At 42.4% G+C, this 22,439-nt stretch overlaps 3 protein-coding genes and 1 non-coding gene across 16 annotated transcripts in view; 2 read left to right on the forward strand and 2 right to left on the reverse strand.

The window, feature by feature from the left end:
- Positions 1-2,398: 2,398 nt before the first annotated feature.
- Positions 2,399-2,472, reverse strand: trnai-aau. Its single transcript has one exon. It is a non-coding gene; the product is annotated as a tRNA-Ile (tRNA).
- A 716-nt stretch (positions 2,473-3,188) lies between these two features.
- larp7 (La ribonucleoprotein 7, transcriptional regulator) lies at positions 3,189-8,868 on the forward strand. Its single transcript, XM_040140344.1, has 13 exons — positions 3,189-3,314; positions 3,798-4,000; positions 4,457-4,557; positions 4,740-4,823; positions 5,132-5,296; positions 5,408-5,510; positions 5,652-5,960; positions 6,184-6,337; positions 6,465-6,607; positions 7,077-7,189; positions 7,542-7,701; positions 8,026-8,117; positions 8,528-8,868. The coding sequence occupies exons 2-13, from the start codon at positions 3,799-3,801 to the stop codon at positions 8,603-8,605; spliced, it is 1,704 nt and encodes a 567-aa protein (XP_039996278.1). The 5' UTR covers positions 3,189-3,314; position 3,798; the 3' UTR covers positions 8,606-8,868.
- A 450-nt stretch (positions 8,869-9,318) lies between these two features.
- Positions 9,319-14,512, reverse strand: saxo2 (stabilizer of axonemal microtubules 2). Of its 4 annotated transcripts, none has more exons than XM_040141332.1 (4): positions 14,303-14,512; positions 10,956-11,078; positions 10,587-10,753; positions 9,319-10,484 (listed from the first exon to the last, which is right to left on the reverse strand). In XM_040141332.1, the coding sequence occupies exons 1-4, from the start codon at positions 14,470-14,472 to the stop codon at positions 9,526-9,528; spliced, it is 1,419 nt and encodes a 472-aa protein (XP_039997266.1). In that variant the 5' UTR covers positions 14,473-14,512; the 3' UTR covers positions 9,319-9,525. The 4 variants fall into 4 exon arrangements, with proteins under 4 accessions (XP_039997266.1, XP_039997268.1, XP_039997269.1 ...); XM_040141334.1 differs by lacking the exon at positions 14,303-14,512 and adding an exon at positions 12,903-12,984; XM_040141335.1 differs by lacking the exon at positions 14,303-14,512 and adding an exon at positions 12,357-12,384.
- The window catches only part of LOC120797560 (collagen alpha-1(XXV) chain), a 144,225-nt gene continuing 134,698 nt past the window's right edge, over positions 12,913-22,439 (forward strand). For 5 of the 10 annotated variants that reach the window (XM_040141321.1, XM_040141322.1, XM_040141324.1 and 2 more), the window contains exons 1-2: positions 15,211-15,612; positions 15,813-15,882. In XM_040141321.1, coding sequence (XP_039997255.1) covers positions 15,319-15,612; positions 15,813-15,882 — 364 coding nt within the window. In that variant the 5' untranslated portion in view covers positions 15,211-15,318. The other 5 variants (XM_040141328.1, XM_040141327.1, XM_040141331.1 and 2 more) reach the window with 5 other exon arrangements.

Here is a 22,439-nt window from a genome sequence, read left to right on the forward strand (position 1 = left end):
TACTGTGCAGTGACCGATCACCCTTTGCCCGATGCACTTCAGCACACTGCAAGTCCTGGAGAGAGGACGAACAGCGGACATTTGGACCTTTTCAACCGTTTCCTGTCCGGAATCCTCTCTGAACGCAATGCTAATATCCTGTCAAGGCAGGTGGGGCTGTGTTGCCACAAAGGAAAAAGGGACACCTATCGCCAGAGGATCGTCGGAGAACTTACGGCGCTCTGTGACGACGGGGCCCAAGTCCTGAATCACTTACACTGCCTGTTCGAGCAACAGGACCCCTCATTAGCCCAAGCTGTGCAACCCAAGATGCTACGAGTTAACGTTAGTGATGAGACGCTTTCCCAGATGGATTACACTGCCATCACGTACTTCCTGAACTTCACAAAGGGCAAAATATCAGAGCTGGATCTGACAGGGACTGGAGTAAGCTGTGAGGCACTTCGAGATATTCAGCCCCTGCTGCTTAGATGCGAGAGTCTTTGGTGAGTTCCGGGTAAAATTTGGTTTACACCATCTCATTCTCTGATCTTACCCATCCCACAAGTTTTCCTTGTCTTATTTTTCAATCTGTGCAGCTCCTTGCAGGTCACACATACTGCTCTGAATACATCAAATCACAGTTCTCAGCTTCTGTCTTCTCCTCTTTTTATGAAATGACTGTGAAATGATGACAGACTACAAAATATGTAATGCCTGCTTTGTGTAGTAACATCACTGTTTCACTTTTAAGGCTCGGAGAAAACAACCTTGATATGGACACGGTTCAGGTCATTGCTGATGTGCTGCAAATGTCAGACAGTTTAACCCACCTAGGGTAAGATGTCTATTAATATTATTCTTTGGTTATCAAAAGAATACAAGTACTAGGCGATAAATGAAGAATACAACCATTCTTTATCTAAGAGCATATGCTCATTTTTTGTCTCAGAAAGAAAAAAAATCACATAGACTCACACTTCCTGTTCTCCATTTTAGAATTGGATGGTCAAACCTTGGCGATGATGAGCTGCTGGCTCTTTCTAGTGCCATACAGGTTAAAAAAAAGCTTGAAGAGTTGTGGTAAGAGACACGTGAACAGTATGGCGATGTCGCAACATGTCACTTAAGCATTTTGGGAAAATGAAAGCCCGTCCATCCAAAGGATGATTGTGGTTGTCTGAATCATAAATAATTTAAAATCTGACAAGGATGAAACTATGTAGAAAATACAGTACTGTTGCAAAGGCAACCTTTATCCCCAGTCCAGAAAAATCACTGTTTGGTAAACTCGGAAACATTTTTTATTCCTTTGAAATGTTCTGTAACTGTGGTGTCTCGCTTTTGAGTGTTTTAATGAGTATTATTTTAAGATTTTTTTTAGGTTAGTGCTAACTACAAAGTTAAAGACAGATATATCAAAGAACTTAAATGGATGGAAGCGTTTGTTAGAATCTAGTTATGGTATAATGGTTTGCTGATTTTTCATGACATATTACTGTTACCTATGTGCTCTCACAGGATGGAGGGAAACCAAGTGAGCTCCAGAGGTCTGCTCTCACTTAGTGACTTGACCCCACATCCTCTGAAGAAAGTTGTGTGAGTGAATTTTTTTTTTTTTTCAACAAATAATTCTAAACCATATCTCAACAGTTTAAGTTTTTTTTTTCTGAAGCTCCTGTTGATTTCCCTCTCTGCACAGTGCCATCTGGAATGACCTGACTGACACAGAGCCAGAGTCCTGGTGCGCCCAAGAAAGCATTACTGTGAATTTCACGGATGACAATATGTGGGAGGGTTGGGGGGAGTGGGTCATCAAACGGTGTGAGGTCAGCAGCAACGAGAAGCTAGTGATGGTACTCCATAAGGTGTGCAATGTATCCGTCCACTGCTTAGAAGCCCAGTGGGCAAAGACCTTCTACAAGCAACTATCACAACTCATCAAACACAGGATTGAGTTCTGCACTGAGGATGACACCTGCAAGAAGCTCAAAAAGTTTTTGAATATTTTGAACCTCTGACAGACAGACAGTTGTGAAGCTAATAAATACAGATTTAATATGTTTGCTGAATGCTTTGTAGGAACACTGACAAAGGGGAAGAAAATGGGGCACTGTTAAGGCATGGTTAGTGCAGAACCAACGTCGTTCGTGGTTAATGCACAAAAATAACACGCCGTTGCCCTCGGAAAAAAAAAAAGATTTCTTCAAAAAAAACCTTTTCCTGGATGAGTATTGATTGTGCTATAATCTCATGAACCATAACTGCTACAACTGACATCTGTGGCTATAAGGAATCCACATTCCAACCCGCCTGCGCACTTTATTGTTGTAAATTCTGCCTTCCCTATGATTGAACTTAACGGGCCGTATCAGCTGTATATTAAGAAAAGGGTCAAAAAAAAAAAAAAAAAGTTAGCTGGCCCGTACGGGGATCGAACCCGCGACCTTGGCGTTATTAGCACCACGCTCTAACCAACTGAGCTAACCGGCCCTGTCTGGAGAACTGTGAATTTCGAGTTCTGTTTACAAGTGCCTCACTTCTACACATTTTTAGCGGTGTTTATGTTCGTGTAATACAACAAGCTAATACACTGTGTTTGGAAACTTGTCTAGCTTCTATTACCGTTTCCTAACTTTCTTTTCTATGGGCTAGGGTTACGGTAGCTCTGTTACGTTGACCACCAATACGGCCCTTCTTTGTCAGTACCCCCCTAAGCGACTGAAAACACAGAAATTCAACAAGAAACGAATATGTAGCTAAACTTTACTGGACAAAGGTTAATAAACAATACTAACAAGTCGAATAGGGTCCGGATACGGTGTTCCCTCTCTTACAAATAAAAGCATAAATCATGTCACATGCAAGTTAACCTATTTTTTAATGTTAAACGCGACATTGAATTAAAGCTACACTATAAGACTATTCGATTATCTATTTAAAACGTTTATGTACGGAGATATTTTCGAGTATTGTGTTTTATATGTATTTTGATTTATAATGTCATGGCATCTACTTTTATTGAAGATCATTGTATTCCGTTATTATATTTGTAAAGTACTACTTTACAAAATCCGGATTGGATTTCGGATCGAGTTTATTGTAACTTGTGAACAATTGTCAATAAAATGTTGAAACTTCAGACCATTCAACGAATATTTTGCACTTTACTTTGGAATAATTCAGCGGAAGTTGTTTGAACTGCTCGCTGTGACCATTAGTATGACGAGTTTACTATGCGACTCCTGACTGAACGTAACCGGCAGGTTGCTGTTTTATGTTATTTTTTGGGCGTGTTAAGCATCAAACTGGACTGTTTCCTCATCTTAGAAAGGGTGAGTTCTATAACTTATTATTTCATTTGAATTTTAAGCGAGGATTTGAGGGATTTTGAAATGCAGTGGGCATGACTGCATCATTTTTAAAAATGTCACTACCCGCGAAATGACATACTAACTTCGCCTGCGGTTTGCTAAAGATAGCGATGGCTAACAGACAACTGGCTAGTTAAGGGTGTACTGAGAACTTAGCTGAGAGGCGCTTAATATGAAGCTAACGGTGTTTTTACCAACTTATATCCTTAAGATGTTGATACTGTATTTAAGGCGGGTGTTCACCATTGACTGTATTCTTTAGATGGGTGAAGGATGCTTCATAGTCCTACTAACACTTGTGAATTTGAAGTGGTGTGAATTAAGATTAATATTAGTAGAACTACTACTCGGTAAAATAAATGGACACAAGTTACAAGCTTACTGCTTTTCCAGGGCTTTTTCATTAGTGTGTATTTCAGGCCTGTGCTTCATTCCCACTCACAGGATGATTGACACAGAGAGGGAAATTGATGATGCTGGTGCCACAGAGTCCAGCAGTAAGACCAAGGAGACAGAAAAGAAGAAGCGTTCCCGAGTGAAACAGCTGCTGGGGGATGTGAAGAAGCAGGTGGAGTTCTGGTTCGGAGATGTCAACCTTCACAAGGACCGCTTTCTGAGAAAGCTCATTGATGAGTCAGATGATGGATGTAAGGGGCTGTCAATAGCACAGATACACCACTTTATCTATATCTGTTGTTTAGTCTTTTAAAGGATACGTTTGGATTTAATCAAGACTGTCTTTGGCAGTACTCACATGCCATATGTGTGCTAAAAGAGTCATTGGTTGCTGAAATCATTCCCTTTTTCATGTTGGCTGCAAAGTGATCCCTTCTTAGTGCAAATATACTGCAAAAGATGGGGACAATCTTAGCTTCAGCGTTTTATCAGTGGAGTTGCATTCACTTCATGAATCACTTCACAGCCAATATGGACAGTAGGAATGTTTTCAGTGACCAATAACAATCTTAACGTGTTATATATGAGTAGTGTATTAAGACAAACTTGGAAAATATGAAGCTATCCTTTAATGCAAGTGCTGACACGAAGTCATCATATTTTCTATCTAACAAAGTATCTAACACTACATGTTTAACGTATCTTAGATGTTGATATATCTGTGCTGGCAAGCTTCAATCGAATGAAAAAGCTGACAACTGACACCAAGCTGATTGCAAGGGCACTGAAAAACTCATCTGTAGTTGAGGTACTGTATAGTGATTTTTTTTTTTTTTTTTTTTTATGATTTCTTTAAAAAAAACAAAAAATACCTCATAACTACTACTTTCACAGTTTTTGCATACTTTAGGAGGTTATACTCGTCTCAATACTAAATTCAAATTAATTTACAATTCCAAAAAAAAAGTTCCTCTTTTTTTCCTGTTTCAGGTTAACTTGGAAGGCAATAAAGTACGGCGTCAGCTTCCAATCGGAGACGAACCAAATGATACAGACAGCCGCACAGTCTATGTGGTAACATTTGTTGTTTTTATTTGAAGTGTTTACTTTTCACAGGAATATTTAGAATGAAGAAACACTCCAGGGGTCAAATTTGCATCTGTTAAGTAAAACAAAAAATTGCTCCACACTATACCTGATTGCACAATGTGAATTTACTTAGTATCTATAAATGTTTACATTGAGCTCTTTTCTGTGGGGAGAGTCACATACTCTTGCTATTTTGACAAATGTTAAATGTCTCCTAGAATTTGTTTTTGTAAATTGTTTTGGATCACAAAATAATACAAATCCTCTTTCTTTCTTTTTTTTTTTAACACAAGGAACTTTTGCCCAAGGATGTGACCCACAGCTGGATAGAAAGAGTGTTCACAAAATGTGGGAATGTGGTTTATGTTAGCATCCCCAGATACAAGTCTTCTGGTGACTGCAAGGGTTTTGCGTTTGTAGAATTTGAGAGAAAGGAACAAGCACAGAAAGCCATAGAGGTGAAAACATTAACTTTTCATTATCACGTAAAATATGTGGTGATTCGTGTCAGTCCAGTGTTTATTTTTGGCAGGAAGAAAACTCATGGGAAATTTTGATCTCTGAAACAGATGCTGAACAACCCCCCTGAAGATGCTCCCAGGAAACCAGGGATTTTCCCCAAGACGAAAAGTAGGAAGCCTATTCCTCTGCCAGCTGACAATCCACCATCAGGTGCAATTATTTACAATCAAGAAAGTGTTGCCAGCTAGACAGTTAAAATCCCTGACTGATGAGAAATCTGATGCTGGCATGATATCAAGAAAAAGGCTATTTGTTGTACTCATCCCCACTTCTGACATTCATGTACTGTAGGTGAAGAAGAGGAGAAGAAAAAGAGAAAGAAGAAGAAAAAGAAAGAAGGTGCCACAGTACCAGTGCCCGCAGAAGATGCCAAAGAGCAGGCGATGGAAGCAGAACCATCAGGGGCAAAGAGAAAGCACTCAGCAGTGGGAGATTTTGATCCAGAGCTAGCAAGCACTCAGAAGACACCGGGCAAATTGTCAGAGAAAAAAAGACGACGGTCACAGACAGTAGAGGGATCAGACAGTGACGTACCATCTAAGATAAGAAAAACCAGTGAAAGTGAATCTGGAGAAAAGGAGAAAGTTGTAGCAAAGTCTGGTAAGTGATCAAAGTATCTGCTGGTCCGTAATCCTGATAAAGAATTAGAAAATTTTGAAAATGTTAAGAGAGACTAATATCTTTCCCTTTACCGCATATTTCAACTCTTGATGCTTCTACTTTTCACAATCTGAAAATACCTTAAGTATGATGAGGTGTTTTTGCATCAATGAAACCACATTTGTTGTCGTGTTAACTCTGTTCTGTTGTATTCCTCTTTTAGATCCAGCCACTAACAGTGGAACCGAGAAAGTTGTTGAGGAAGGGAAAGAAAATAGAGATGATTCAACCATTAAAGCAAAGAGGAAGAGAAAAAAGAAACACAAAGAAAAACTGAAAATCGGGGAGGAAGTCATCCCATTGCGTGTTCTGTCAAAGTAAAGTCCTACATCCCTTTTTCTTCATACGTCATCAAGATTTGATTAATAAGGGAAAATCCCTTCAGAACTAAAGTAACTTAAACACACTACTGGGTACCTTTCTTCCTCTTTTGTCTATGTAAAGGAAAGAGTGGCTTGAACTGAAGGAGGAGTATTTGACCTTGCAGAAGCGCAGCATGGCGTCCCTGAAGAAGTGCATTAGTAAGATTGATCAAAAGGAGCCCAAGAGTCTCATGGAGACAGAGAATGATCCTCAAGATGGAAACAGTGAGTTTTGTCTCCACTATTCCCAGAAATTTGAGTTCAGACAAACAAATTGCAGACTTTTAGAACTGGGAAAAAAACACGACTGGTGCTTACATTTTTAAGTACATGAAACCAGAAAACTTTACAGTAAAGCTTGTCTAACACAGAGACAATTCAGCACTTAAAAATGGCTGCAAATAAAAAGAAATGAAGACATGATATGAAACAAAGTTTTTATGCTCAAAATTTCACTTTTCCAAATACAATGAAAGTCTTTGTCCTGAACTTTTAGCATTGCAGTGGTAAAATATTGCACTTACATGCAGTAACATCAGTGAAGATGGCATTAGGACAGTCAGACTGTCCTCACAACAGTATTACTCAAAAAAAACAACAAAATCAGATTTAATGGTAACACGCCAATACACAGTGTTGGTTTAATCCAGTAATGTGGGTTTGTGTGTATTTTTTTTCTTTTTCTTTTATCAAGTTGAGAAGAGTAACAAAAGTGAAAAAGCAACTAACCAAGGACCTCAGTTTACCAGTGGTGTCATCATGAAGATTACAGACAACAAGCCGCTACCAGGGAGAAAGTTCATCAAAGTACAGTATAACTCAATGCACTCATCAGCTTTACTGTCAATTATCATTATCTTCTGTACTTGGTCATCAAGTTATGAAAAGTCATTAAAAAAAAAAAAAAGGATAATCCCCATAGTGGATTAGAGTTTAGGTCTTGTTTATTTTTCTTTTTTTCCTTCGTGTGTGTGTGTGTGTGTGTGTGTGTGTGTGTGTGTGTGTGTGTGTGTGTGTGTGTGTGTGTGTGTGTGTGTGTGTGTGTGTGTGTGTGTGTGTGTGTGTGTGTGTGTGTGTGTGTGTGTGTGTGTGTGTGTGTGTGTGTGTGTGTGTGTGTTTGTTCATTTGTTCATTTGTTCATTTGTTCATTTGTTTGTAGGATGCCTTGTGCAAAATGTCACCAGTGGCGTACATTGACATAATGGAGGGAGATGCTGAGGGTCACATCCGCTTTCATACCCCAGAGGAAGCTAAAGCCGTTAGTGATGCCAGAGCAGAGCTACAGAAGGAGCATAGCTGGAAACTTGAAATTCTCTCAGGTATGGATTTTCAGCTCTGCATTTCAAGGTTTAATTTTATTTTTGTGTGTACTACACTCCTGTGTAACCCACACGCATACATACCGCTGGTCGAAATGAGAAAAACGAGTGGATGACTTCGCTGGCATACATAGCTGGTTTTAATAATTGTTGATGGTGAAAATTTATTGGGACAGTGCCCATCAGCTAGTTTCAAGTTCTGTGTTTTTCAAAAGCTTTCATAGTTGAACTTGGCTCAAGAACTAGTTTTTCTTTTGAATGAACTTTCAGCCAGGAGAAAAAAACTGTTTAACATTAGAGTGTCTGTTTAATCCCTTTTGAAAGGTGACCATGAACAAAGGTACTGGCAGAAGATCCTAGTGGACCGCCAGATCAAGTTGAATCGTCCAAGGGAAAAGAAGCGGGGTACAGAGAAGGTGAGGATCACCCTTTACATTTTTAAATAGACAAATAGTTATACATACACATTATTGTGTACAACATTATATTGTTGATCAGTTATTCCATCTTGAGCATGTAAACAAGAGGCTGTTTCCAGAAATTTGTATAATCCATTAGCAAAATTTTGAGAAACCCAAACAAGGTGGTATTTGGGACATTTTACTGACAGACACCATAATGCAGACTTCATGTACACTGCCCCATGGCAATATTCACAGTGCAGCAAAAAAGAAAAGAAAAAAACACATTTGTGTTTCGAATTGCATATTTTGATCCTTTTGGCATACGAACACACAGTCATATACCATCACTACAGTAAAAGCTGTGCCTCCCTTTTGTTTATGTGCTATCACATAAAATTTCTTATTTTCTTGTCACACTTCAGCTCATATCCAAAGCAGAAAAAATCATCCTTGCCCGGGCCAAGGAGGCAAATAAGCACATCCGTTTCCAAGAAGACTGACAGCTGCTGAAACTACATTTTTTTTTACAACAATACATGTTTAACTCTGTAGAATTTACATGATGTGATCTGAAGGGGACAGATGGTGTTAATGTGTATTTAGCTGGAAGAGAACTGAAAGAAGACTTGAACAACAGCAAATTAGTTAAAATGTCCCCTTATTTTTTGTTTTTCACTGGAGCGCCCGAAATGACGTGGAATGCTGCTATGCATATTGACATTTTGGCAACATTTTTTTTTTAATTGTTAACTTTTTTTTTTTTTTTTTTAAGAAAAAAAATCTGTATATGATGTAAATATAACCGGTGTGGAAGTTCTCCCAGTCAAGAATAATTCCTTATGAATTATATTTGCCTTTTTGTTTTTAAAATAAAATTTCATTATTTGATCATTACAGTATTTCTTGTTATATAGTTGCAGTACAGTTGTGCTTCTTGTGAAGTTTGTGTGGGAGGACAAATTCTTTTCAAAGCAGAATAACTTGGCAGCAATGACATGCATCTATGTTAATGCATTCAGTCTCAACTATTACAATATGATAATGGTTTAGATGGAGCGTTCATCCCAGCAAAAACAGTTTAGCACCCTCTGCTAGGTTACTAGCTAGCAGCTGTTTCAGTTGCAAAAATGTTGATTTACACAGCTTTTATTAATTAGAAGATGCAAAGTATGTTTTGATATAAAATATTTAGCAGTTTAACTTATGTAAATCTGTCTCCTGAACTGAATAAGAATTGCCTTCAATTTTGTAGATTACATAACACTCAAAACAAGATGTGCTGAAGCGTAGTAGTATAAAAATAGCTGCCATTACATAATCTCAGTAGCATTTATGGCTTTTAATGGTGTAAAGGTAGAAACTAACTGAGGTAATGTATGACAGCATCACACCCTGTCAGCTGCTTGGTCTCTAGGAAGCCTTAGCTTCTGCTGGAAACTAAGCAGCCGATTATTTGGTGGTGCTGAGATGGGACATCACAAATGTCGCCGTTAGGCCGAGTCCCTCCTTTGTCCGAAGAAGTGGACCAGTACACCCTGGACTCTCCAGTGCCGGTGGAGATGCTTTCAAAGCCAGAAAATGCTCCAATCTTAGCAGGACATTGAGGTTTCTTTGTGGCAGTACAGCTGGAATTACAGACAGCAGTCTCATTCAGTTTGGGATGGAGTCTAAAAGGTTTTGGGTTTGTTTTGCAGCTCTCGGCAGGCTTAGGTGTGCAACCTGAAAAGGGGGTCTTCTTGGGCTGTTTGATCTTTTCTTTATGGACGATGGGGAAGCGTCGCGGCGTGTCCCAAGCTTTGTAATCCTCCTTCATGGTAGTTGTCGCCTGAAAAGGCTCCCTGCTTTTCTCACCGCTTTGCACAGATGGCACGGTTGGCTTGGTGCGCTGGCACTCGTGTGGTGTGTAGTCTCTGTGTGCTGAAGAGAGAAATGCGTTGTGATCTGCCGGTGGACTGGTCACCCTGGCTTCACCTTGGCCGTGGAACTTGGTTTCAAGAGACCAGGTCTTGAATTGCTGAAAGAATTCACTGGCTCCGTCAAAACGTTCCCGGTTTATCTGCCACGCCAACTTTGGCCTGGAGGATGCTGCGGACGCTGACAGCAGGCTTTTGTTGGTTCGGTTCGCAGGCTTCTCCCTGCGTGTCCTGGGCTGCACTGGATGGGTGATGTAGTCAGATCTGTAGCTGGTGATGCTTCCAAATGGTTGGCGTTCTTGCTCCCGTGAGACTGTATCGGAGTTCGCATCCACTTGAACAGAATTTCCCTCGATGCGACGTTCTTTGGAGGTACTGCTTGTGACGACTAATCCTTGGCTGACTTTCAAGCTGTCAATCAGCCTGATTGGCTGACGCTTCTTTGCTTCCCACGCTCGGAAATCGTCTGAAAATAAAAGACAGTCGGAGTGGATTTGAATCGGGATGTATACATTTGTTGTTTTATATTTCTGCACTGAATGACTCCGCTGATCTTTAAGTTGCTTACTTTTGTACACTGTTGTGTAGTCCTCAACCTTGGATGCCAGCTGGCTCGCTTCAAGGCAACTAGGGTCGTGTGGAGCGCTGCTGCATTTCTGGCGGCCTTTAGGTGGCAAAGATGGCTGTGGGGCCTTTGGTGGGGTTTTTATCCATTTCTGGGTGATATAGAGTGACCTGAGACACACACACTTATGATGTGTAGTTTGTCATGTTCGCTTTAGGAATCATATAACTCACACATATTTAAGCTGACAGTGTCTGATTTATTCCTCATTAGTTCTACAGGGATTCAAAACACGTCATACCCCACTATTTCTCCATCCACCGTACTCCATACCTTCAGAAACGTGTATTCAGTGACAGACAAAGAGCTTACCTAAAAGTGGTCCCTTTGGTACTTGTCCCCGCGGTCGTGTGGCAGCGTGGAGGGACGAACCTCTCCCGGTACTCTGTGGTCATGGAGGCCCGTGTCTGGGCTCTCTGAGTGCCGGAGTGCTTCCTGGACATCAAGGCACGTTTCATGGTTTATGTAGTATACTATACATGTTCTATAGCCTGTACAGCATTTCAGTCGGGCAACTCAAGGTGGCTTACATAAGGCAAACAAAAGCACTGAGCCATAATATGGAAGTCAATGCACAGGATTTCAAACTAAAATGTAAACTAAAAATATTAGATGAATATAAGCTGAAACTTGGTCAGGCGAAGTGACAGCCGTTCAACAATGTTTCAAGTGCTTTCTAAGTCTTTGGTGCCTTCCTTTGAACCTTCTACCTTTCCACAAAGACGACCCAGCAGCTATGCTGTGTTCGAGCCCATATCCTTTTTTCAGTAGCATTCATTGACAGAGCTGACGACCTACAGCGCGGGCATGTTTGCGGACATCATTCCACCGAGAATAATGAGACATTTTGAAAAAAAAATTACAACAGGGCACAACTAAGTCTCCAGGTAGTATCTGGCGCTTCCGCCTAAGAGAGAACATCCACGAGCCCAACAAGAGAACACGAGAGAAAGACCAGCTCACCTCATTGATGGGGCTCGTTGACTGCCGCTATGTTGTCTATTCCCCTGCCTCATGATGTTGGGGTGTGGCGGTGCACCCTGTGTGTGTGTGTGTGTGTGTGTGTGTCTTCCTCTTTTCTTTTCTGTCTTTTCTCTCTTTTCCTTGTCTTTTGCTGTCCCGTGGCCCGGAGTTGCTGCCGCCTCCTCCCTGACTCTTCTCTGCAGGGCCCTTACAGCATATGAATTATTGACCGGAGGGACACGGTGTGTGTGTGTGTGTGTGTGTGTGTTGAACGACGGTAGCACGCCAGCGGCCCGGGAGCGTCTAAAAATAAACACGAGTGGATCTCGCTCTCTGATGCAGGCCGGTTGTCAAGGCGAGGACGCAGCCCCGTCGTGATGCGCTTTTTGGCGCGTAAAGAGGATTCCAAAGAATCCCTGTGGTAATGTTGCATGAGGTGTGGGGGGGGGGGGCACTTTTGAAAGTGCCTCCAAACTGTCCCCGCAAGTGGCATTAGACCGGTTCAGGCTATGCGAGATTACGTTTCGTTTCGAGGCCCATGTGGGTCGTGCGTTCTGCAGCGTGACTCGGTCGCAGGACTCCATCTGTCACTTGGTAGTCATGTCCAAAAAAGAAAAAAAAAAAAGAGAGAGAGTGAGGATATAAACCGACACACACACACACACACACACACACACACACACACACACACACACACACACACACACACACACACACACACACACACACAATTATAACCTTGTGACCTACCCCTAGGTTTCGCAAACGGATGTAGTGATGGGGATTGTGCGACACACATGTTAAATCGTGGACTACTGAGTCCATAAAATCAAGGGCCTTGCTGTGTCTGTCCACTAGATGGCGTCCGAAGCTTTTTTTTTTTTTTTTAAAGACGTATACTGAGACCCCTTTAGGGCCACATCAGATCAGGTAACGATCGTGCGTTGCTGTCTTTTCTGTGGCACCCACATTTAGACACATAACTTGATTTCTAATGGTGAGCAGACAGTTTATTAAACAAAGCATTTTTTGCAATACTGGCGTTAGATGTAGTGTTTTTCTTTCTAGAATTTTATTGTTTGCAGCGTTGAACAGTCTCCGAGACAGTTTATTTTAGACCTTGTTATACTCGAAGCCTCCACTGATTGTCAGTTGTAGGGGAAAGAATCAGACCCTTGAATGAATAAACAGGTTATTTAATCAATAAAACAGCACACTTGATTAATGGAGTTAATCAGCTGCGAGAACCACCATTGTTGACTTGGGAAGGGATTGGTCAATCAGAAGCGGACTTACAACATAAGTGGATGTGGGGACGGCATTGGCCCAGTGTGCCGACGAACCTGATCTAACCTTGATGAGTACCTCTACCAAAGCGCCTGTCCAAAAGTCAAATGAATAAATCGCTTTAGTTAGTAAACTGGGCCGCATCCATTTCACTTAGCCCGGCTCATCAGACCTCTGCCGCGCTTGAAGTTGGGAGTTACATCAGGCCACATCTGCCAATAAGAATTGTAAAAGGGTGACTTGTCCCCACCGTGGCAGGTGCAGGGGAGTTAACAGGAGCCCGAGGGAGAATGCCAGTCAAGCAGTCTCTCACCTGAAGAGGCCTAATAAGGTAAACAATTAAAATCACCTGTGTGCATTTACCGTGGCTGTGCAGGCCTTACAAAAAAAAAAAAAAAAAACCCTCGGATTTTGCCTCACAGTCCGGCATTTTGGATTTAGGTTGGCTCTCCAAGTTGGCAGCTCATGCGACGAAGCAGTAGATTCGGTGCCTTGCTGTCGCTGTCAACTGATTGTACAGTGGCTTAGGTTTTCTTGTGTTAAAAAACTTCCACTGGATGTGGCATTTGATGACATCTCTTCAACTTGAAAAATGAATGTCCAGGAGTGGTAGTTCAACTTTGGTCATGAACTGTCTGATTTTTATAATCAAGAAACCAAGAGCTAATTTACAAATCAGATTACTGGAGAATATACTTGATTATTTTAGGAATATAAAAAAACAACAACTGTCCCGATGACCGGTAAGTTGGTGGTGCGCAGTTGTCCCTTTAGACTCCCCCCGTTCATTAGGAGTGATTTGGAGTGATGTCATAGTTTCACAGGGAAGCATTAAGATGCAAAAAGGCTGGAAAGAGGGACCTCAGAATAAGAAAGCAGGAGTCTGGGGAGGTTGATGGATGTCTGAAGTCTTCTCCCATTAGGGATTCCTGGCTGCATATGAAAAACTGGCTTCCTCATTCGGTATCATTCAAATCACCCGGAATACATTTTGGTATCTTGAAAGGAGCGAACCGCGCAGAGAGGTAGATGATAGATGGGGATGTTACTGCTGGTGATAAGAGAGCAACGCTGCACATCATTAACACTTGTACTGATGCTGATGTAAACCGGACGGTGGTGCCAAATCCCTAGTACATTGCATGAGATTATCACTGTGCCATCCAAACAAACCGCTCTGTCACTGAACGCGGATAAGAGCCGATGCGAAGTGGAACATTTTTGGAAAAATTTCCCACCTCTGCATTTCCAGAGTTTTAGGTTGGGAGTTACCTCCACTAACACGCAATTGCCACCAGCATTTTCCAGTTTTCGTGTAAAGTTAATTATTGGTGGGGTTTTTTTTTTTTTACGCACTGTCTGCGTGTGTCGTCCTAATGAAGAAATCCACCAAATAGATATTAACTAACGTGTTATCAGAATTCAAGGCACCAAACAGTCCAGAGGGGAGACAGATTGCGGGGTCGCTCGACGCCACGGGCGCATGTCTGCCTGAGCGCTGCTGGGCTCCGTGGCCGTCTTCGCTCCACGGGGGGTCTATTGAACACAGTCGATCGATAAATTGTGCTCCTTTTGTCATATTTGGACAGTGTAGCGAGTGCCTATTTCCACCCAGTCCCGAGCCCTTTAAGATTCCCGTGCGTTTTTACGCAGCGCCATGGGCAAAAACCGAGTTAGCGCTGCCGTACGGCGGTCGCAGAAAGTGGAATTATTCCATTTCAAACAAAAAGCGAAACCGCGAACGATTTATTATCGTAAAAATGTTTGTTGTTTAATGGTGCCCTTAGACTGAACCATAAGTGCGACTAGTATGCTGAATGCCCCTTTACGCAGCGTTCTGTTGTTTCATAGCTGGAGGTCCCAAAATACCGTCGCACTTCGCGTCGGCTACCGGCAAACGCTCTCCAGTGTAAGAGAGAGCGAAAGTAGCGGGTCAATAAATTATGTTAATCAGTCAGGACAGATTGGAGGCGTGTTGTTGCTGTAATGAGGGGAGGGGGGGCGCACGCCTGCAGCGTGGAAAAGCTCCGAGTGCTAATGCTGTCTCCACTACATGCGCGCTGCCTTCTCTCCCCCCCCAGTTTCTCTTTCTACTTTATGGTGCATAACAGCATCCCCCTCTGCGCGAGACTACTGTGCAAAGGTTCGGTGCGAGAAGTTCGCAGGAGCCCCGACGGGCCGTCAGACAGGTCGACCGGCTTTGGCGGGAGCGGAGTGGGGCACCACTCGTCTGTCTGTCGCTGTCAACACAAAGTCACTGTACGTGAACGCCGCGTCGCAGGCAGCCCGCGCGCACAAACACACGCACACACACACACACACACACACACACTAGCGCGCGCGCGCAGAGAGAAGAGTGTGCCATAAATTCGTGACTCCGCGCCAGATGCAGTTTGCTCCCCACAGCGCGTGTAGTTATAGTTAAATGGAGCTCGCGGAGGCAAGAGGAGCATCAGAGTGCGCGGAAAAAATGGAGAAAGTGTCGCCCCACAAGCGACTATATTGTCGCACAACAGTGCTGCACTTAATCTCGTGTCTGTGTTCAGTGGGGTCCGTCGCCTTCTGCATTCTTCTGAGCATGAACGCAGCTGATATTAACAACCGGGTTGTGGATTTAGAGAGCGGGAATGGCGAGCAGCCCTTTATCCGTGCCCCTGGCTACTCCCTGGATGATTTTAATTCATTGATTCGACAAAGAGTGGATGAGCTGCTCTCGCAGGTAAGACTGACTCTTGCACTTGCTCTCCATGAGTTAATTGTTTGTTTTTTTTCTGCCGCGTGATTGCCCACGCACTGACACTATTTCAGCACACAGCCATGCAAAAAAAAAAAAAAAAAAAATTCCCGTGAATACTTTGTTTTTTACTTGCGTTCAATCATGTGCACATGAATGAAAATGGCATTCTCTTAAAATTTCAGCGCTCCTATGAAAACCTTGTCAAGATTCGGACTGCCAGACAAGCAACACCTGAGTGCAACTGCCCTCCAGGTAAAGGAAAACTACTTTCCCCAGTGCATTCTGGGCATGTGATTGTCTGCGGGTGTGTGTGTGTGTGTGTGTGTGTGTGAGAGAGACACTGGATTTGAAGCCTGTTTGACTCAGACCAGTTGATTTTAGGAATGAATGGGAGCTTTTTTGAACAGGTCCTCAGTTTATTTCGTCGAAACCGATGACATATGACAGTTTGCCTGGACAATGTCGATCATTTGGGGAGGTCCTCTGTGAGGGATACAGACAGCTGAATGGCAATTACACTTAACAGAAAGAAAGGTATTTAACAGTGGTCTATACATAGAGGTGCTGAGAGGTTTGACTTGTGATGTTGCCTGTCCACTTGGAAAAAAAAAAGCCACCTGAAATTCACATTTCCCACCAGTAGATGGAAACATTTATTCCTTCAGTGTGGGTCAGCATTCTGATCATTTGGGGATGGAGTCATGGTCTGGTTAGTCAGTGCATCAGTGTGGGATGTTGGGATGTTGGCGGAAATGCTGCAGAATTTGAGCTGTGAGATCGCATTTTCTCTGACTTTTAAACGTTTACCCTGGTAGTCGCTGTCGTGCATCACCAGTCAGATATCACTGGGAAAGCAAACACAGAAATACGTGACTGACAGCTCCAGCTTGAATGCAGTGAAAACGAAGGAAATTTTTAAAATAGGAAGAATGCCAGAGCTGTTTTCTGGCAGTATGGATAAAAAGTGCCACCACATAAGCCAATGTTCAGCTCTCAAGTTATGCAGTTAAGCAAGGTAATGCCGTTTAAAAATTTCAGTGAGTCCATTAAGATTGGTTTCCTCTTGTTATAGGTCAGCTAAGGGCTGCATGCTAATAAAGATAATAAAGTGTTGTAGCCTTTAGAAGGATTTTCTCCATCATGGTGTAGGTCACAGGAATATCATATCATTGCTGCTGAATGAAAACCAGATATCTCCAATTGTGGTCCAATTTCTTTTTTTTTTTTTTCTAAATTTGAAGTAGTAAGTGTTCTTTAATGGGTTGAGAAAATTCTCCTTCTAGGTGAGCTAAAAAACCATTTAAAAACCCATTGGATTATCTGAAAAAACAGGGCTGGTTTTGTTAGCTCATAAAAAGTTGACATGTTGGAGACAGAGGGTTTTCACGGGACAGCGTCGTGAGTTCACGTGTGAATTTCTTTAGGGCGCCACCAGACGTGTATTTCAATCACTCGCTCATAGCCTTTTATACTTTTTCAGATATTCATGTGAAACATTGTTATGAACTCCCCAAATGATGTCTACACGGTCACTGACAATCAGTTTCCAGAATCCCGAGGGTTTGTCAAACAGGATCCTCAGCCCCTTTTATAAAATGAGATAAAAGGAGTCCTTGAAATCAGAATGAAGTCTTCTCTTTTGCCTCAGTAAATAACATGTCAGAATACCCATCATCAACATCTCTGAGTGCTTTCAGTGAACCACATGTGAACCTTTTTGCATGTTTCCACTGTCTACGCAGCCAAACTACTGGGTAGTTTCAGGGAACTGACATGTTTTCACAACTTTTAAAAGTTTGATGAAGAGGGACCTGTCCGCACAGCTTCAGTCAGCTCCCGCTGGGAATGTGCCCCAGTAAGTGTGAACATACTGGAGGTGACCCCTCTGGAAAAGCCATCGATGTGACAAAGAGCAGAGTAGCCTTGCGGTCGGATCTTCAGATGGACAGTCCTGGTGGCAGCAAGCATCCCACCTTCAGGGCTTAAGTGTCCTTGAGAAAGATGCTGAATCCCGACCAAAGCCAGGGAGTCTCCTGTTGTTGACCCTGACCTCTGACCTCTCTGTTGGAGGGGGGGGATACATACAGCAACACAATAAAAGGATTATTACATCTGTTATAATCAAACATAAATGAAAGAAGAAACAAGACCATTGAAAGTGATAATCGAGAATTAATGGCATAGATTCATCAGTTTTGACAGGTGGTTTATCAATTGCGGATGACTCATCTGCTGAGTGAAAATGCCTGAATTAATGAGCCAGAAGTACTGGAAGTATTAACCATAATGAGACTCTCACAATAATGCTGCTCTCTGTTCTTAATCCCTATCATGTGTCTGCTATTTATTTTCTCCCACCACATTTCTATAAAGGGCAGGAATAAAACAATGAAAACATTTCACATCAAATGAAGCAAGGCGATGCTAAAACCAAGGCGGCACCGAGCTCGGTCTTGGAAACTGGCATCTAGTCAGGCTCTCAAATTCGATTACATTGTTTCATGTCCCCTACTTTTCCTTTTTGTTTTTGAACTATGGTTACTTACAAAACACAACCTATCGTAAGTATCCTCTCAAGAATCTGTAGTGTATTCAGTATTGTAATGCTCACACAGTGTAAGTGTATTATGCATGCAACTTGTACCGTACTTTGTTAATGCTCTGTATTGGGCTTTTTCCAGCCAAATATCTTTCATACTCTATGAATGCTGAATTGGTTCACTCAATATTTATCCTCTTTTCTGTCTAGGAGACAGCCTGTGGCTCATATGTGGCTTTTTTTTTTTCTTTTGAGGGGAGGACTGTAATGTGCTTTTCACAGTCTCTGCTTTATTGCTGTCAAAGAAGATGGAGTAGTTGCATAGACAGAGCAATGGTCCATATCTTGGGGATATTTTACAAGTTGCTTCTGAATCAGAGGGGGTTTGTGCCATCTTTATTGGAGAAAGCCTGTTGTGGACTTAAAATATATTTTATTCACGTTCATGTAACTCTTAGTTAATGAAAATGAAGTATTTGCTGGTGCCATTTGTCGTTCTGACACTGTCTTGTATCACTTTTATTTAGGTCTCAGTTATTAACTTCTAAGTGACTGAAAGCCTTTTCAACTATGGATTACCATGAAATTTGGTTAAACCATTATGGTACCCACAGGATTCAATTGGTCTATCCTACATGATCCCTTAAATTTTCTCACAGGGTTATTATCAGGTCAAAATTTGCCCAATATTTTTGTTTATGACCAAATACGTAAAGAAGGTACAAAGACCTTCCCACCAACTTCAGCGGTACTTTGTTTATTATGATGGTTACTGTGAGCATGTTAGCATTTACCTCAAAGCACTGTTGTGCCTACTGTAAGTACAGCAACAGTGATCTGTAGACTCTTTTTGTGTGTGTGTGTGTGTGTGTGTGTGTGTGTGTGTGTGTGTTCTGTAGAATTTTAATAGTGACCCACACCACCATTTTCACGTTAACCCCTAGTCAGTTTTTCTGGACTGTACATTAGGTTTGAAAAACTGTTACATTTCACCATACATTAGGTGTTAATAGTCTTGGGTCTTGAGGAAAAGAACCTGTCAAAACAACTTGGTGTAAAAATGTCTAAAGGCACACCCACTCAGTGTGCCGCTCTGCAAAGCGAGTCTCCTTCTAATAATTGTTTCAGCATTGGCGGGCGGTTTTTCTTTTTCATTTTTTTGTGTACCTTCTCCTTCCCTGGGATCTGGATTCTAAGCAGGGCCTGTTGTTTAATGGAACTATAATAAAATGCGCAGTCAGCAAGCACTGGTTCTTTGCTCTTTCCCTGTTTACTCACTCATATACACCCCCCCCCCATACATCCCCTTTTACCACTCTGCAGCATTTCTTGAAGTTAACGCTTCGAAAAGCTTGGCAGTTAAACACCAACTGAAGTGCTCCTGAGAAAACAGCAATATACAATTTGTAGTGTGCTGGACTCTCCCCACCCCCCACCCCCCCCAACTAAACACCCAATTCTGGTTGTCAGGGGCAAGGGGCAGCGGGGGGGTGTCATATCGGTTAGATGGTCTGTCTTCAGATTTCAAAATAAAATCGGAAGCAGATGCAGTAAAATCTGTTTTTCTTGCTTCGTCAGGTCCAGATTTGATTCACTTCACCACATCAGAACCACACACACACACACATTCCACAACTTTCTCAAATTAATCACTTTTCAACTCCTTGCAGCCAACCCGGGTTACACTCCCCCTTTTCCGCCTCACAAAGTGTGTAATCCCGGTGGCCTGATACAGTTACAGTTGTGCCAATCCCCTCAGATATCCTCAACTCGGTGGGCAACTGGTAATTAATCACCGACAGCGTTTGAATTAAGCCCTCTGTGTGGTTCGGTGCTACAAGGTGCCTTAATGGTCATGTAATTACTGAGTGCTATGTAAAGCTAAGCAGACTTCCAGGTAGCCACTGCGGCCAGCTGCTTTCGGTTAAGGGAGCCAAGTTAGGCTGTCTTTGTGAGCAAGTGAGGCCGGAGACAAAAGTTGGAGCCTGGGAGGCCTCGCCTGCAGGCAACGGTGAATGGGCAATCATGATTTTGATTGCCTCTCAATTTCTAAAAAGGGTATCTACATGTAAATCATGAGCATAATGTTCTCTGCACAGTGAATACCATCTTGCAGGGATCGTTTCATGCATGAAAAGCTTGACTCATTCAGCTCAGATTTTACATCAGTCCCTATAAATTAGAATTGACGGGATTTATCATGATGAATCATCAGAAGTGGGGCATTTGCCCTAATTTGCAATTCTCACACAAGGTTTATTATAAAGGGCAGGATGCTTGAAATAGCACAGATGGTCTCTTTATACCTTTGACACAGCAGGTCTTTTAAAAAAAATGTTTTTATTTTTATTTTTTTAATGGGAGATGATGAGGTATACCAGCTGAAAGCACTGGTAATGACTGTAGGGTTGGAAGGGTAGCACACTTTTCTCATTTTACAATAGGCCTACATCGACCTGAGGGGACACTGAATGGAGAGGAGATGTTTTTTTTATATGAGCGATGTCACAACAGTACTCTGCTGGAGATTGAAGTACCTCCAGGCTTGGACAACCGAGACAGGGCCAAAGGAATGGAGGAGAATAGAAGTGCTCGTGCCTAATGGTCCGTCTCATGTGTCCTTGAACATTTCCTGGCGGGGATCCTCGGGCGTCATTTTGTGTGGAATAAAGTAGGAAGCTTGGAGATCCTGTCTTGGCCGCTCCCATGGTTACTACTTGGAGTTACATGAAGGGGTTTCTGTCACCACAACATAACGGCACGCCCGACAATTGAATAAAAGAATTGTCTCAAGTTTGGCATTGGCTCCAAAAATAAGGCTGTGCGTGTAAGAAAATGAATGTTTTCCCTTTTAGGATTCATTGCAGTTTTCTACATCTTCTAAGTATAAAGTTGGACAGTGAGATTCAAACAGTTAAAGGGGGTGCAAAATTCTTCCAATGTAGTTTTTTTCCCTTAGAATAGGGCTAATAAGCTCTTATACGGTAGGATGTCACCCAAGTTCTTTGATGACAGTTGAAATGGTTTTCCTGATGGATGTGCTGCTTTTAAACTTTTCTTGGTCTTGTATGTATCTACTCAGGCGGGATGTTTTAGGGAGGTTCTGAGGCAGTAATATTTGCGGTGTGTTCAGTTTGTTGTTTGCTCATGTAGCTGCTTTCTTTTTATCCTGCGTGGAAGAACATTTGTTGTTTAACTACTGAGCAAAAGAATTAAGAAACATCACATTAGCAGGGTTGGTGACTATCTGGGTGTCCGTACATTCAAGGTTCTCTTCTCTGGCAGTGATACAACATAACCCCTTCCTCCATTGCCCTGCAACCTCCGGTAGAGGAGGGAAATCGCTGCTGTAGTTCCCCCTTGATGCTCCTTCTCCATGGCCTCAGCGGCTTGTCTCCTGTGCCCCTCTGTCAGAGCTGGGTGGCAAATCCTCCACAAAAGACGGCTCACAGACTGTCTCATCTGCTGGGTGCCCTCTGACACTGGATTGCAAGTTTCAGTCATCTTCCTTCTGAAGTCTACTGAAGTCTCCTTTGTGATGGCCTAGTTCACCTCCCTCCATGCGCCCACATACTCATCGCCAACCCACCAGTATTCAGAGAAAGTTTAATAGACAAGGGGGACCTTCTCTAATGTGACACCCTCCTGGAACAGCTGGTCTACTGTTCAACATGGTGATTTTTCTGCCACTTTTAAGGCTGCTACGATGTTTGAGGATTTTTTTTCTGTGTACTTGCTCAACTCTAATGATCTAATCTTTTTAACATTTTGTATTTCTTTCACCGGCTTGTCATATTTAGGGTTTCCTTCTCCCAATGCCTTTCTCCATTTAAAAAAAAAAAAAAGAAGTTATTTCATTTGTTTTGAGTGCAGGAATGATTTTCCAGTGTCTGTCATCAGTTTCAAATCACCAGCAATACATGGCGATGCCAGTGTTCACCCGTGTCATGGAAATTCTGGGCTCCAGACTAGCATAGAACACTGACTAGTACACGAGAACCCCTGAAGCGCTCCCTGAATACTCTCCTACCCCCCCATCCCTCCCACCGCCTGTGGCTTTATGCCCCAGGCCTCGCAGCCCTAACAGGCATGGAGGATGGGGGGTGAGGGGGACAGATGCTGCCGCTCTGTACTCCATCAGCCTAATAAGAACAGGCACTACAAATAAAACTGGCCGGAGTGCGCAAAAAAAAAAAAAGCACTGGGATGTGCCATGGCAGGAAGCTATAATTTCACCACCGTGTGCCTGACATGCAAACTATGGTTAATA

The sequence above is a fragment of the Xiphias gladius genome, chromosome 12 (genome assembly GCF_016859285.1).
Source record: "Xiphias gladius isolate SHS-SW01 ecotype Sanya breed wild chromosome 12, ASM1685928v1, whole genome shotgun sequence".
Taxonomy (NCBI): domain Eukaryota; kingdom Metazoa; phylum Chordata; class Actinopteri; order Istiophoriformes; family Xiphiidae; genus Xiphias; species Xiphias gladius.

Excerpts from the sequence above, each read along its gene's own strand:
- larp7 (XM_040140344.1), top strand. The coding sequence starts at position 3,799 with ATGATTGACACAGAGAGGGAAATTGATGATGCTGGTGCCACAGAGTCC. Across the intron at positions 4,001-4,456 it reads TGATGAGTCAGATGATGGAT|ATGTTGATATATCTGTGCTG; the intron begins GTAAGGGGCTGT and ends AACGTATCTTAG. Across the intron at positions 6,338-6,464 it reads CCATTGCGTGTTCTGTCAAA|GAAAGAGTGGCTTGAACTGA; the intron begins GTAAAGTCCTAC and ends GTCTATGTAAAG.
- saxo2 (XM_040141332.1), bottom strand. The coding sequence starts at position 14,472 with ATGACAAAAGGAGCACAATTTATCGATCGACTGTGTTCAATAGACCCC. Across the intron at positions 11,079-14,302 it reads GCCTTGAATTCTGATAACAC|GAAGCACTCCGGCACTCAGA; the intron begins GTTAGTTAATAT and ends CTTGATGTCCAG. Across the intron at positions 10,485-10,586 it reads CTACACAACAGTGTACAAAA|ACGATTTCCGAGCGTGGGAA; the intron begins GTAAGCAACTTA and ends TTTTATTTTCAG.